This window comes from Scyliorhinus canicula, chromosome 18, assembly GCF_902713615.1.
Source record: "Scyliorhinus canicula chromosome 18, sScyCan1.1, whole genome shotgun sequence".
Lineage (NCBI taxonomy): Eukaryota > Metazoa > Chordata > Chondrichthyes > Carcharhiniformes > Scyliorhinidae > Scyliorhinus > Scyliorhinus canicula.
Window position 1 is genome coordinate 105523376 of NC_052163.1, and position 15904 is coordinate 105539279.

General features: G+C 43.3%; 1 protein-coding gene across 14 annotated transcripts in view; it reads left to right on the forward strand.

Moving 5' to 3' along the window:
* Nucleotides 1–768: 768 nt before the first annotated feature.
* LOC119953729 (protein unc-13 homolog A) overlaps nt 769–15904 on the forward strand; it is a 482106-nt gene continuing 466970 nt past the window's right edge. For all 14 annotated transcript variants that reach the window (XM_038778280.1, XM_038778279.1, XM_038778281.1 and 11 more), the window contains exon 1: nt 769–1034. In XM_038778280.1, coding sequence (XP_038634208.1) covers nt 1007–1034 — 28 coding nt within the window. In that variant the 5' untranslated portion in view covers nt 769–1006. The remainder of the gene's footprint in view (nt 1035–15904) is intronic.

Genomic DNA, 15904 nt, shown 5'->3' on the forward strand with positions numbered 1-15904 from the left:
GGGTCTGGATCAGTTGGGATTGGTCTGGATCAGTTGGGATCTGTCTGGATCAGTTGGGATAAGTCTGGATCAGTTGGGATCTGTCTGGATCAGTTAGGATGAGCCTGAATCAGTTTGAGTCCGTGTGGATCAGTTTGGATGAGCTTGGATCAGTTGGGATCTGTCCGGATCAGTTGGGATGAGCCCTAATCAGTTGGGGTCTGTCCGGATCAGTTGGGATGGGTCTGGATCAGTTGGGATCAGTTGAGATAAGCCTGAATCAGTTTGGCTCTGCGTGGATCAGTTTGGATGAGCTTGGATCAGTTGGGATCTGTCCGGATCAGTTGGGATGAGCCCTAATCAGTTGGGGTCTGTCCGGATCAGTTGGGATGGGTCTGGATCAGTTGAGATGGGCCTGAATCAGTTTGTCTCTGTGTGGATCAGTTTGGATCAGATGGGATGGGTCTGAACCGGTTGGGATGGGTCTGGATCATTTGGGATCTGTCTGGATCAGTTGGGATGGGTCTGGATCAGTTGGGATGAGTATGGATCAGATGGGATCTGTCTGGATTAGTTGGGGGTGTCTGGATTAGTTGGGACGGGTCTGGATCAGCTGGGATGGGTCTAGATCAGTTAGGGTGGGTCTGGGTCAGTTGTGGTGGGTCTAGATCAATTAGGATGGGTCTAGGTCAGTTGGAATGGGTCCAGCTGCTGCTTGTCTTCCCGCCAATTTCACTCTCGCGCCGCCTCATTGTGACGTCAGCCGGTCCAAGGGCTGCTCCCAACAAAATGGCGACTTCAGAGTAACCGTCAGCCAGAGAGAGAGAGAGAGAGACAGACAGACACAGACAGCCAGCCAGCTCGCTACTGAGTCCGGAATAACAGCGGGAGCCAGTCAGCACCTAGTCACTAACCAAACAAGAAGAAAAAAATATATAGTATATAGAAAGTAGCCGGAGGTAAAGAGAGGAAGAAAAGTCTGTGGAAGAGCGGGAGGATCAGTGGAGTGCAGCCGAGGAGAGGAGACATGTCTCTCCTTTGTGTTGGAGGTAAGAGCTGCTGCTTCTTTCCCCCCTCTGCCTGTCACTCACTGCTTCCAGGGCACTGCAATTGCTTATCAATGAATGAATGAATGGATATCAGCGGCCTCTATAGACTTTAGTAGGATCACACACACACACACATACGATTCATTCAGAAATTTTAAGCAAAGTAGTCATTTGGTCCATTTACGTTCACCTGACAGCGAGAGGGTTTGACTTGTCCTGGGGGTTAATTATTTTTTAGGGGAGGGGGTGGGAAGCGTTTCTCTTGGACGCTATAAAACCAGATGAACCAAGTCAGGCCTCGTAATTTGCACCCGGAGTAATATTCACCATTGCAATTAAAAAATAAGATAAAATGTAGATGGTGTATCTGTTTGTTATATATTTGAAAGAATCTGGACATTCTGTTTTGTGTTGTAGGTGAATAAGTACCACCCTTGTACCACTATCATTTATGAATGAATTCGCTGCACTCCATCGGGCATAGATGTCTCAAATTAATAAATGCAGTTTTTCGACCCCCCCCCCAATATTTCCAAATTAAAATATTAACGACGCTACTGTCCTATGCCAAAATATGGGCGGCAGAAGTTGCTGTCACACTCTCATTCTATTTAAATAACATTTTTACTTGTTCTGGGACGACTCAACCATCTAAGCTAATTCATTGGAGCAACATTTGTAAAGTAATGTTAAGTGCATTAGGGAATTAAAACAAACTTAAAAGACAAATTATGCCCCGCATGCTTTTCATATCGTGTCGCTTTCAATGCATGTTTCTGCCGGACATACTTTTTTTTAGACTGTTCCTTCTGCATAATATGATAGCTAGACAGACGGTTTGAACATTTTGTTTGAAAAGGTGGCTGATACAGCTATGTGGACTTTTAATATTTGTGTGCCCAGTGCTCGGGGAAATGGAAAACGAGTAAGTAGAGATGTCATGGCACCCTGCTGCAGCTCATCAGCCAGCGTGGTACAGCACCATGGACAGCTCCCGCACCCAAAAGCAATCAGCAAATGGTTTGATTCAAATCACACATCGCTTTCTTATCCAGCACTTCTCTGGGAAGGCGAATGTGACCTGAGCATTGATTTTTTTTTCTTTTAAGAGTAATTTCAATTTTTCGTGTACACTTCAATTATAGACCATCGCATGGGGCTAGGCAGAGGCGTTTTTTAAATAAAATAAATGTTGGGAGAATATTTCAATAATTTGAGATCTATTAGACCTCTTACTGTACATTTGGAAATAAAACTGGTAGCATTAGCCCAAATAGCCTGACTTTAATAATAAAATGAATTAATTTATACTGTTGTAACATTAAGAACTGGGTGTAATGTTTTTCTGCTACTGTCAAAATATAAAGTATGTGAATTAATTTAATATTTAATATTGAAATTTTATTCAAAATGCACAGCTAGACCCTACCGATGCTTTTCTGAAGATAGTAGTTGAAAATATCAAATGATAATTTGAGCTGGTTATTAGTGAATTAACCCTCATTTTGTAATCCTAGCGAATATACAAGAATATACAGTTGATTAAATTTGTTGAAATTGTTTGGATTTGGGAATTACAGCACTGGAATTGTTTATGGTCTTTATGAAGGCCATAACTTTATGAAGTAATGCTGTAAACTGTACTTCAGAAATTTAAATATTGTTACTGCTTTCAACTCAGTTAATTGTGTGAATGCAATTTTCTTTCCTGAGTCATGTGGATCACTTCCTAATTACCGATAGCATGTCTAAATTTATTTTTAAATGAATTAATAGATTCTATTTTGGTAAACAGTTATTGATTTCCAGTTTTAAAAATGTTAGTGAATAAAACTGTCAAGTAGATCAAGTTAGTTTTGTAATTCTATTTTCATTGAAGGTATCTTTCAATAACGCCACCACTTGTGCTTAAATTAGTCGAGTTACAGGAACGTTTAGGTCTTCTTGATTTGGAAATTAATATCTGAATATTGGATTTTGTAATGATGGAAAATATTTTTGCCATCTATTTTTAAAAATAAATTTAGAATACCCAATTCATTTTTTTCAAATAAGGGACAATTTAGCATAGCCAATCCATCTACCCTGCACATCTTTGGGTTGTGGGAGCGAAACCCACGCAAACACAGGGAGAATGTGCAAACTCCACACGGACAGTGACCCAGAGCCGGGATCAAACCTGGGAGCTCGGCGTCATGAGGCAGCAGTGCTAACCACTGCACCACCGTGCTGCCCTTTGCAAACTATTTTGACCCTACGTCTCATGATGAGATTCTGCTGTATTCAGAGTTGGCCACCTGACATTAATTTCATTTCATTGTGTGATTATAATTTAATTGTGGCTGTTTTGAAACTAATAGTTAGGCCTTCCAAGCTAAATTTCAGGTTTACTTGTAAAATAGCCTCCCGAGTTTTGTGATATGCAATATGCAAAACAATTGACAAAGTTGTTTTTGTTCAGGTTTGTATAAAATAATTTAAATTTCTGTTCATTTTCATCACACTCCAATTGTTGCACATGCATTGATTCAGATGCAGAGCAAACCCAGTTGAATTGGAATGGTGTGTATAATGTGCACTTATTCTTAGAAAATTAAGATCAAGAATAAACTATTCCACAGAAGAAACATCAGTAAATATTTTCATAAAATATCAGAAGGTGTTATCATAGAGATTGGAGATTATGTGATTGGAAAGTTTTGCCATTTTATCAATTAGTGAGATGCACTTAACCCTGCTAACAGCTATTGAACCAATAAATGTACAAATCAAAATTAATATGCATTTTAGCTTCCATAATCAGAAATATTGTAATTCATGAATTGATTTAAAAATGCATAATCTAGCCAAAATATTGTGGTAGGAATTCCACAGGATTAATGATGTTAGTAAATCTAGCAACAAAATATCATGCTTTCGTATCTGGGCGCACGCTGGAAGTTAGATTTATGGTGTACCGTACAGGTTAATAGTTGAGGACAAAGCCTATGTATTGCTTCTATCCTGAAATAATCTTGTAGGTTCACAAAACTGCATGATTCTATGAAATGGGGCTGAATTCTCTGCTTCCCGACAACGGAAATGCAATTTTTTTTTGAGAATCGAGGGTAATCCAAAAATCGTTTTTTGCCCGGCGTCGATTCCAACACCATGCCCTGGTCCTTCACTCTCGGCAATATTGATGTTTGTGCCCTGCGCTGGTGGGACCATGCAAAACTGTCATTTGCATGGATTTTAATATCATTAGCGGCTTGGACACTGTTTACTCAACACTTCCGCGATGCTCTTAGGTGTAAGTGTCACAGGCGCGAACTAGTCGAAGTAGTGAAAAGGGGAACATGTGCAATGGCTGTGGAGGAGGAGCAGGAGGCTAAATTAAAACTGAAAAACCCTCAAATTGTCAGACTTGCTGGGGTGGCTGCCCAAGCCAGGGGCAGTTGCGGGGAGCAACGGTGCCAAGTCCGTGAACTCGGTGTCCCCCTCAGAATCAGGATGGCATAGCTCAAACCGTCATTGCTGCAGTCTGTCTTTTAAATGCGCCCCTTTGTGCTCCTTGTAGGCCTCTGGCTGTTCACTCTGCTGAGAGCTCCCTGTGTCCTTTGAATGCTCAGTGAGCCTATGGTAATCTGGGAGCCCATCAGGCCTCCTCTATCTACACTCTCATACACCAGCTGTTTCATGAAGGGGATGGGCATGGCCAAGCTCAATCAAGCGCCCACCAGGTATTGGCACTCCTCTAAAGTGCTGCCCCACTGCAGAGGAAGCAGGCGATTAGCAGAGCTCATCCAAACCAGAGGTCACCTGCACCGTGGCCTTTGGAACCCTCCATAGTTCTCCACCCCTCTCAGGCAGAGGCCCCAGCAGTGACCCCCACCCCTCCGGATCACCAACTGTCTCCTCCTGGTGAGACTGGCAGCACTGACTGCCTCTGCCACCACCTCTGAGGTGGTGTTCAGGAGGGCAGGCTTGAGTCTGCAGCCCACCCTGGGGAACAACGTGCTCCTCACTGGCATGGGGCTGTGGATCCACCTTGGTCTCCCAACCTCGGAGGGGGCAGATCTTCTGTGAGCCATCTTCCTGGGGTGTAATAGTGGAATGCCTGAAAACAGCTCCAGCTGCCAGGCTCTTTAGCACAAACTCCAGCCCAGTGGTTAGAACGCCCGCTGAGCGAGAATAGCTCTGAAGTTGGGCCAGCAGACTGCTCATTTGCATGTCCTGACTCTCTTACCAAATAGCACCCCAAATGGGAATGCGAATCGCACTCAATTCAGTCCGGCAGCAACACTTACTCGACCAAATGGAGAATCCTGCCCATATTCTCTGTAAAAGACAAATGGTAATTTAGTTAGTCATCCTAGTGAAACACAGACATCTTGTATTTAAGTCATGTGTTGGGCAATGTCAAATTGCATCCAATCGCACTGAAAAAGTCCTGAACTCTTAAGTACCTACAGTAGCACTATTAAAACATTGGTGCAGATAACATTACAAATATGCTTCACGCTTATTTTAACGTACATGTAATATTAATGGTCCAGATTTTACACCCAATGGTGAAGGAATAACACTGCCTGCTGACCCCAGGTCTGGCTGAAGGTGGAGGAGTTGTCTCTAAAAAAAAACAGGTTTCCTCTATTCCAATGCTGTGTTGAGTTTGGCAATATTTTATGGGTAGTATGTGGAATCCAACAACAGGACAGGCAGCAGGCAGGCTAGTAAGCCTATCAGGTTGAATAATTCCAACAGTAAAGCAGAGAGTAAATGCATGCAATATAAACCCCATTAAATAATTTATTAAAAAGGGAAATAAAGATTGGGACATAGACCTGGGATTAAGGGAGAAGTAGAAATAACATTAACTTAAAAATCAAAAAGCATTGTTTTAGAAATCAATCAATTTTACATGTGCTTCTGATGGATTAGTCTCCATGTTAAATTAGCTTTTTGTGGCTCGAGAGGATAGAATTTACAGTGCTGAAGGAAGCCATTTGGCCCATCGAGTCTGCACCAGCCTTTGGAAAAAGCACCCTACCCAAGCCCACACCTCCACCCTATCTCCGTAACCCCACTTACCCTTTTGGAACACTAAGGGCAATTTACCACGCCAATCCACCTAACCCGCACATCTTTGGATGTGGGAAGAAACCGGAGCACCCGGAGGAAACCCACGCACACACGGGGAGAATGTGCATACTCCACATGGACAGTGACCCAAGCTGGGAATCGAACCTGGGACCCAGGAGCTGTGAAGCAACTGTGCTAACCACTATGCTACCATGCTGCCCTAATAGGATGCCCATTAGAAAGTCTGACATATTACACAGTTTTAAGAACCCATGACTGAACAAGGATTAACATTCTCCTTGGTTCTTACAGTGAGAATCGTATATAAAAAGTTACAATTCATGTCGAGTCAGTGATTTTGTGCTGGTTGATTGCATCTGCAAAGACTGCAACTGTGCACCCTATGGAGAAGCAGGGTATCGCTGACAGAAACTACCGGATGTCCGCTTTTAACTTCTCATGCGCGGATGCCAGAAGTTGCTGTCAGTTTGTATTGTAACATTGACATTTTTGAAAGTTTTGCTATTGTTACAATCACAAATCTGGGCTATTATCTTGCAAATATTTGGCACTATGAATACGCTCACAATAAGTAATTCCATTTCTGTAAGTATGAAAACTAGGTATAAAGATCACAGTTTTAAATTAAAAATGGTATCTGTTTTGATTGTTAATTGTTTTTCCTTTTGCGGCCCTTAAATGTAAATAACATACTGGTAATGTCTGAAGATCTGATAGTTGTTCCCATATGTTTAAATAAGCTATGTTTTAATTAGCACGATACCTCAACTTCAGGTTAGGCCTTTGTCGTCAGACACTGGATTTCCACCAAAAGTTGTTACTTTTCATAGTTTTGTATAACAATTATTGTAGCGTTGTTTACAATATACAATTAATTTTCCATGGCTCTGGAATGTTGACAGCTATTACAATATAATATGTAATGTAATTGCTTTTAGGTGATAGGTAGGAATTGTTGTTATTTAATTTTGTTATCATAGAATCATAGAATTTACAGTGCAGAAGGAGGCCATTCGGCCCATCGAGTCTGCACCGGCCCTTGGAAAGAGCACCCCACTTAAGCCCACATCTCCACCCTATCCCAGTAACCCCACCTAACCTTTTTGAACACCTAAGGGCAATTTTATCATGGCCAATCCTTTTAACCTGCACATCTTTGGGCTGAGGGAGGAAACCGGAGCATTCGGAGGAAACCCACGCAGACACGGGGAGAACGTGCCGACTCCACACAGACAGTGACCCAAGCCGGGAATCAAACCTGGGACCCTAGTGCTGTGAAGCAACTCTGCTAACCACTGTGCTATCGTGGTGCCTGTTGTGTTACCGTGCTGCCCCTATGCAGAGTTTATGCAGAATTTGGTCTCAAGTCTACAAATAAAACAATTGTAACGTGGTCACAAATTGTGGAAACCAGTACTGACTGGATGAATATTCTGGCTAGCTGTTCAAAAATTCAATCAATTGACAAACTAATATTTTCTTCAAAAAAAACCTTACGGTTTGCATTCACATTTTAATCATTGGCATCCTTCCATCTGCAAGAGATGATGTGAATGTAACCTCAGAACGTTGGTGATGTGTGATTAAATCATCTACTGCACTTCTTTTAATGGCTGAACAAGGATATCCTAAAAGGCAAATACTGCACACATGCCACAAATGAAGTTGTTCCTTGCTGGTGAGATGATCTCTTCTGATGCCTTTTTTGCAGGGCTGCTGTCAACTTTGGAGCATCTGAAACCATATGTCATAGTGGTGGTGAATTCCTGCAACAGTTGGTGTCCACATTTGCACTGATCATCAGCTGGAGTTTACTGCTTAATATGATTGATGTTGGGGGTGAGGGGGGACGTTTGTATCTCTTTTGACAGCATCCTTGAATTGGGGCTTTGCCCACCCTGCTGGTGTCTCGGTGCAGGATATCTCCCTGTATATTATATGCTTGGGGATGCAACCATCTTCTAGTCTGTGCATAAATAAAAGAAAAATACTGTGAATGCTGGAATTCTGAAATAAAAACAGAAAATGCAGGACAACCTCAAAGGTCTGGCGGCAGCTGTGGAGAGAGTTAATGTTTTGAGTCCTTATGACTCTTCTTCTATTTTGTAAACGTGCCCAAGCCAGCAAAATCTGCTTTGCTTGATTAGTACACGTGTGCGTGGAATGTTTGGCCCAGAAATTATTTCTTCATTGGTGATTTTGTCTTTGCATATGATGCCAAGGATGTCGGAAGCACCAGAGATGGAAGTTATTGAGCCTTTATTCTTGGTGGGTGTATGTTATCCAGGCTTCACTACCATTTGGATGGTACAAGCTTTGTAGATAAACATCTTAGTTCTGCAGGTCAGTTTATTTGTTTTCTATGTCTTTTTGTTAGTCAGCCAAAGATAGTGGCTGTTTTTCCAATGAGACAAGTTGTCTGTCACTATAGATCCAATGTGGCAGAATTTTCTGACTGCTTCAGATAGTGTGCGGTGAGTCTGATCACATGCAGAGATAACATGGACAGTGTTAACACTATAGTTTTCTGAACACTCGGGAGGGAGAACATGATATAGACTTTGGACATAGAATCCATGAATCTTTGGAGCTGGTATTCTGTCTGGGTAACTGGTGCAGCATTATCAGCATACAAGTTGTCTAATCAGAACATGCCAATCTTTTGTCTTGGCTTTCAGACTTGATAGATGAGGAGTTTCCTGTCAGACTTGATAGATTAGGAGTTTCCTGTCTGATCACGTGTGAAGTTACACTCCTTCCATGCCTAGGGGCTGTTTAGCAACAAGGCTAAATCGCTGGCTTTGAAAGCAGACCAAGCAGGCCAGCAGCACGGTTCAATTCCCGTAACAGCCTCCCCGAACAGGTGCCGGAATGTGGCGACTAGGGGCTTTTCACAGTAACTTCATTTTAAGCCTACTCGTGACAATAAGCGATTTTCATTTCATTTCATTTCATGTTGGAAGGGAAAGTGTAGGACAGGAGGACAGAGAAAGAAGTACCTAACAGAATAGCGGCTAGACACAACCGGTTTCATTTTATTCTTTATCTGAAAACTGTCAGAGGGTGAGTTGTCAAACTGAATAATGCCATGCATGTTAGCATGTAAGCGCCATTTGAGACTGCAAAGCTTTGCAGAACATCTAATTTTTCTCTGGTATCCAGGAGAGACTTCTCTTGCTAATAGTGTCAAATGCTTTTTGAGATTCACAATAACACTCTAATGTGATAAATGTAGGACATTTGTGTATAGATTGTGTTACATAATATATACATTATTAAATGCTTGGGTTAAGGTGTATATATGTCTGTTGTAGTAAGATATTTTTAAAAAATATCCTAGTTCAACATACAGACAGGTGGTGTGTCTGCTAAGGCTGCAATTAAGATGTTGCAATGTTGTGAAAGTAAGATAATCATTCATTACAATATGTACTTGTTACAGAGGGGAGCTTAATGGGACTTTTTTATGATTGCTGGCGATTCCCCAGAGATTGGATAATTTGAGACATTGTGTTTCGACTTGGCCAAGCAGGTCACAGGATTTGAGTGTGATAGAGATTATGCAATTAATGAGAGGAGCCAGGTCTGTAGCAAGGCATTTTGGCTGTAGGACCTTTTTAGTATGACAAGGACAGAAGGATTTTCAGGTTGTGCCTGAAAGGGGGCGGGATTCTCCCATACCCGGCGGGGGTGGGGTGTCCCGGCGGGATGGAGTGGCATGAACTGGCGCAGGTCCACGCATGCACAGGAGCGTCAGCGGCTGCTGATGTCATCTCCGCACATGCGCAGGGGGGGTTCACCTTCGCGCCGGCCATCGCGGAGGACCGCACGGCCGGAGTGTAGGAAAAGAGTGCCCTCATGGCACAGGCCCACCCGTGGATCGGTGGGTCCCAATTGCGGGCAACCCCCGGGGCCAGATCGCCCCCCCCCCCCCCCCGGACCCCGGAACCTGCCCGCGCCGCCAGGTCCTGCCAGTAAGGGACCTGGTCTAAATTACGCCGGCGGGACCTGCATAGAACGGGCGGGACTTCGGCCCATCGCGGGTCGGAGAATCGCCGGGAGGGGATCCCGTTGCGCAGGGGCGGGATTCACGCCGACCGTCCCCGCGCCCCCCGGCGATTCTCCGACCCGGCGGGGGGTCCGGGAATCCCGCCCAGGGTCTCTCTCTACTTTTCTGAAAGGAAATCTCTACACAATACTACAGCAAGTTTTGTTAACTTTATTTACAAGTGGCTTTTGATCTGTCATGGGCATTGCTTAATTGGAAATAGGAGGTATTTTTTTTTAGAAAATATTTTATTGAGGCATTTAATATTCTAAACAGAGAGATCCAACACACGCAAAAACCCCACAATAGCACACCCAAATCCACCATCCCTAAACCCTAACTACCCATACATTAGATTTCTTGCCCTTATACGTCACTTCCATGTCTCCCCTTTTCCACACCCCCCCCTCCCCCCAACCCCTGCTGATGGTCAATTTTCCTTGAAGCAGTCGATGAACGGCTGCCACCTCCGAGCGAACCCTTGTCGTGAACCCCTTAAGGTGAACTTAATTTTCTCTAGCCTAAGAAACCCTGCCATGCCACTGACCTAAACCCCCGACTTTGGAGGCTCTGGGTCCCTCCATCGCAGCAAATTCCGTCTCCCGGCCACTAGTGAGGCAAAGGCCAAACCACCCCCCCGCCAGGCTCCCGGATCTTTCAACACTCCACATATTACCATCTCTGGACTCGGAGTCACTCTCCCTTCCAGGACCTCTGACATGACATCTGAAAATCCCCTTCGCCTTGGACATGCCCAAAATATATGTACATGGTTCGCAGGACTTGCCCCACAGCACCCACACCTGTCCTCCACCTCTTCAAAAACCTGCTCATCCAGGTCACAATCATGTTAGCCCTGTGGACCACCTTAAACTGGATCAGGCTAAGCCTTGCACACAACGAGGATGCATTGACTCTCCTCAGGGCCTTCTCCCACAACCCGACTTCCAGCTCTTCCTCCCACTTCCTCTTCACCTCCAATTGGGACCCCTTCCTACTACATCAGTTCCTTATATATTTCCGAGACCCTCCCCTCCCCAACTCCTGTTTTGGTCAACACCTTATCCTGTAGTCCCCTTAGTGGGAGACGAAGGAAGCTCGGGACCTGCTTCCCAACAAAATCTCATACCTGCAGGTAACGGAACCCGTTCCTTTTAGCTCCTCCAAGCTCGGGAAACTCTTCTCACTGAAGAGATCCCCAAATCTCTCAATCCCTGCCCGCTGCCACCCCCTGAAGCTCCTGTCCAGCGCCCAGGAAAGAACCGGTGATTGTCACACATCGGTGACCACACCGACGCCCCCCCCCCCCCCCCAGTCTTCATTGCTGCCTCCATTGCACCCACACTCTCAGGGCTGCCACTGCCACTGGCCTTGTGGAGTACCGTGCCAGTGAGAACGGCAAAGGTGCCGTTAACAAAGCCTTCAGACTCGTGCCCTTACACTCGCTCCCACACCGACCCCTCCCCCACTACCCATTTCCTTACCATTGAAATATTAGCCACCCAGTAGTAATTAATAAAGTTCGGAAGGGCGAAGCCCCCTCCCCACACCCCCGTTCAAGAGGACCTTCTTCACCCTTGGGGCTCTTCGGCACATATAAAACCCCAGATCGCTGCATTCATCTTCCTAAAAATGCCTTGGGGATGAAGATTGGAAGACACTGAAACACGAACAGCAATCTCGGGAGGATTGTTATTTTCACAGTCTGTACCCTCCCCGCCAGTGACAGCGAGAGCACGTCGCACCTATGGAAGTCCCCTTTCATTTGCTCAATCACCCTGCCCAAATTTAGTTTATGTAGCTGACTCCAGTCCTTTGCCATTTGAATCCCCAGGTAGGAAATAGAGGAGGTATAGGGTAGTATTTAAAGAGTCTCGCCGCTTTATTTTGAACTGTTTAACTGTGGTGCCCCAGTAATTGTTGCAGTCCTCTCAATCACCGTTGTTATTGTATAAAGCAATGTTTGTGTCATGAATATCCTATGGTTCAGAGCTTCCTCACCTACATGACCTCTACTGCTGGAATGTCAGCAGGTGAGATGTTCCATACTTTTAATAGCTCAGATGGTATTCCATCATTTCTAGGTTCTTTCCTTGCTGTTAGGGAGTCAATGACCGTTTCAAGCTGATCTAATGAGGGTTCTGCATCAGACTAATACCTAACAGACAGTTGCAGAAGATCGTTGAACATAGATAGCGAGATATCCAGCTCTAAGTAGTGCTCTATCCAGTGGGCCATTTGCTTGTTGTCGTCAGTGAGTATTTCCCCATCTATGATTCCAAAAGAATTTTACAAATATGCTAGTAATAATGCTGTGGACTGAAATAAAACACCACTATATTCACTATGAAAATGTATGAAATTTGTACATAAGATTCAAAGAAATTTTGGAAAGATTATTATCCTTTCCCACGAAGGTGGGAGTTTCACCAAAATCATTTATACTCATTAACAGATCGTGGCAATGCCATTGGCAATTTGCTATTGTTTCCTGAAGTGGTGTTGCAAATGACATAATTAGAGGAACCAAGTTGGAGGAGTTGCTGAGTTAGGGACAGACTTAATGTCACAGAGTAATTTACAGCACAGAAGGTGGTCAGTTGGCCCATTGAGTCCATGCCGATTCTCTGTGGAGAATTCCAGTCAGGCCTATTCCCCTGCTGTATCGCCATAGCCCTGCTAGTACTTGTCCTTCAAGAGCCGATCCAATTTCCTTTTGAAATGATTGTGTCCTGGTTTCCACCACCCTTGTGGGCAGTGATTTCCAGGTCATAACCACCTCTCTGCTTAAAAAAAAAAGTAAATTAAAAAGTTCTCCCATTTATTTCCCCCTACATTTCTTGCCCAAAACCTTAAATTCCTGGTCTTTGTACCTTCAGCTAAAGGGAACAGTTTCCTCATGCACCTGTGTAGAATAAAATCAGGCAGATTTTGAATTTTTCTTAGTACGTTGCTCTGTCACCACAAATATTGATTGATTCTACCTCCGTGGTGGGAAACCCAGGCTAGTGCGTGGGCCGCACGAGTGGCCCTCCTTCATCTCAGTGGGCTGCAAGATTGAAATCAGACTTATTCACTAACCATGGCTTCACGAATAAGATTAAATACATTTAATGCACGTTGAATATTTCATAGCGAGTTATAGAAAATGTTTAAGTCATCAACTTCAAATGGTAATAATAAAATACATATTTACACTTTGGACGCAGAGGGAGCGCTTCGCTCTCACAGTCAGTGTTGTGTGCAATCATCATGCAACTCCCTTCACTTGCCCTTGTTCTATGTGCATATCACTTCAGTCATACCAGGAGGAAAAAAACAGAGATCAGCAGATTGTAGCAACCCTGCGCATGGCCAATGGTCAACAAAATGTCCAATGGGCTGCAGGTTGCCCATCACTATCCTACTTCCTTGCTATAATCAGGCTTAATAAACCTCTCCTCTAATGGGGTAATCTAAAAATAGGAGGCACAGTTTAGTCGTAAAGGGTTTCCCATTTAAGACTAAGATGGGGAGAAATATCTTCTCGGGGTCATTGGCCTTTGGAATTCTCTTCAACACTAGGCATGGCAGGGAAAAAAAGGTAAGATCACATCAGATCAGCCCTGATCTTATTGAATGGTGAAGCAGGCTGGGGAGTCAAATGGACTGCTACTGCTTCTAGATCGTGTGTTCTTAACAACATCCCATATCTTGCCTTTTATACTATTTGGCAGGTTTAAAATTAATACAAATGAAAGGTTAAGTAGTTGGTACTCATTTATTTACAACTGAATCAAATGCATAGTTACTGTTGTTGAAATGTTTAATATACATATTTCACTGAACTGAGAGGACTAGTTGGATGAAGATTAGTTGTGACCTAATTAGCCAATTGACTTAACTGCTGCATTGATCATTTCTCGACCAGAAATCTTCACGCCTCCTATGAGATTGTCAGTGCAGATTTTCCTGCTCATGAAATGGTAACTTCCACCCAACCTCAGACCATTTGAGAAGAAAACTCTGATCCAACGCAATTTGTCTTGCTTTATATTTTTGATTAATTACAAAGAAGGTTTTCTGGAGATATTTGTAACATGGCTTTCTGCCTCCTCACCCCTGCCTTGGCTGATGAAAATAACGCAAAGACAAATTGCGAGTAGGAAGTTAAATTGGGAAATAGTGTGTTGAAAAGATCATTAGTAGTAGTTTAGTTGTACAGTCTATAATCATTTGCATTGTTTTCACGCTTTAAGTGAAAAGGACTGTCACACTTGACATGCTTTATAATTTATTAGTTTTTACATCTGTCCTTGGCTTGTAATGCAATTACATTATTATAATGTTTATGAATCTACCAATTATTGTGCTTGCCAAGTCATAATACTATGGTATACAACTCTGGTCAAAAGAAATTGGCATTTTGTTCTGGAATTCCTTCCAGGCCCAAATAATAATAATAAAATAAAGCATTGCTTGGAAGTCTCCTATGTGTGGCAAGGCAGAGTGTTGAGAGACAGAGGGTAATCACTTGAAGGATGAGCTACTGAATGGAAATTATGTCAGGAATCGAGAAAAGTTAGGCTGGAGAATAAAAGGCAAATGGATAATCTGGATGGATAAATTGGCATTATTGCAAACTCTGCCCAAAGGGGTGAAGACTGAACTCGGAAGAGGAAGCAAAAATAATTCTGACTTAAATGCAATACGAAAAGTGGAGACTGTCCAAAGAGAGTTTGGAGATGAATGTCTGCAAATAAAAGAGGGAACTATATAATTTTGCGACAAAAGAAGCAATTGAGGGAAAAGGTTTAGCAGTAAATTTTCATTTTTAAAAAATCCTTTGAAATTTGCCAAATGGATTTGTATGTTTCTTAATTTTCTGTTTCTGGACAGATCTTAAACTCCCTTTTTAATTTTAATAACAGTTAATTGAAATGCTGTTGCAGTTTGATTTTCAGTTGGTGAGAACTGCAACAAAACCATGGGGCTGGATTATCCGGTTCCCCAGCCATGTGTTTCTTGACGCAGCTAATGATTTAAAAAAGAATTTTAAAAAATTATTTTAAAAAAAAATTATCATTCAGAAATGTTTTTAGAACATAGAACATAGAACAGTACAGCACAGAACAGGCCCTTCGGCCCTCAATGTTGTGCCGAGCCATGATTACCCTACTCAAACCCACGTATCCACAACCCTCCCCCCCCCCCCCACCTTACTTTTATTAGGACACTACGGGCAATTTTAGCACGGCCAATCCACCTAACCCGCACATCTTTGGACTCATTTAAAAAAAAATAATTTAGAGTACCCAATTATTTTTGGACAATTAAGGTGCAATTTAGTGTTGCCAATTCACCTAACCTGCACATCTTTGGGTTGTGGGGGAGAATGCACAAACTCCACACAGATGGTGACCCGGGGCCGGAATCGAACCCAGGACCTCAGCGCCATAGGCAGCAGTGCTAACCACCATGCCACCCCAGAAAAGTTTTTCATTATAGCAAAGTAAAACAAATTAATAACATACTAGGTGGCACTATGGCGCAGTGGTTAGCACTGCTGTCTCATGGCGCCGGGGACCCGGGTTCGATCCCAGCCCTGGGTTACTGTCCGTGTGGAGTTTACACATTCTCCCAGTGTCTGCGTGGGTCTCACCCCCACAACCCAAAAGATGTTCAGGGTAGGTGAATTGGCCGACTAAATTGTCCCTTAATTGGAAAAAAGAATTGGATACTCTAAATTTATATTAGAAAAACA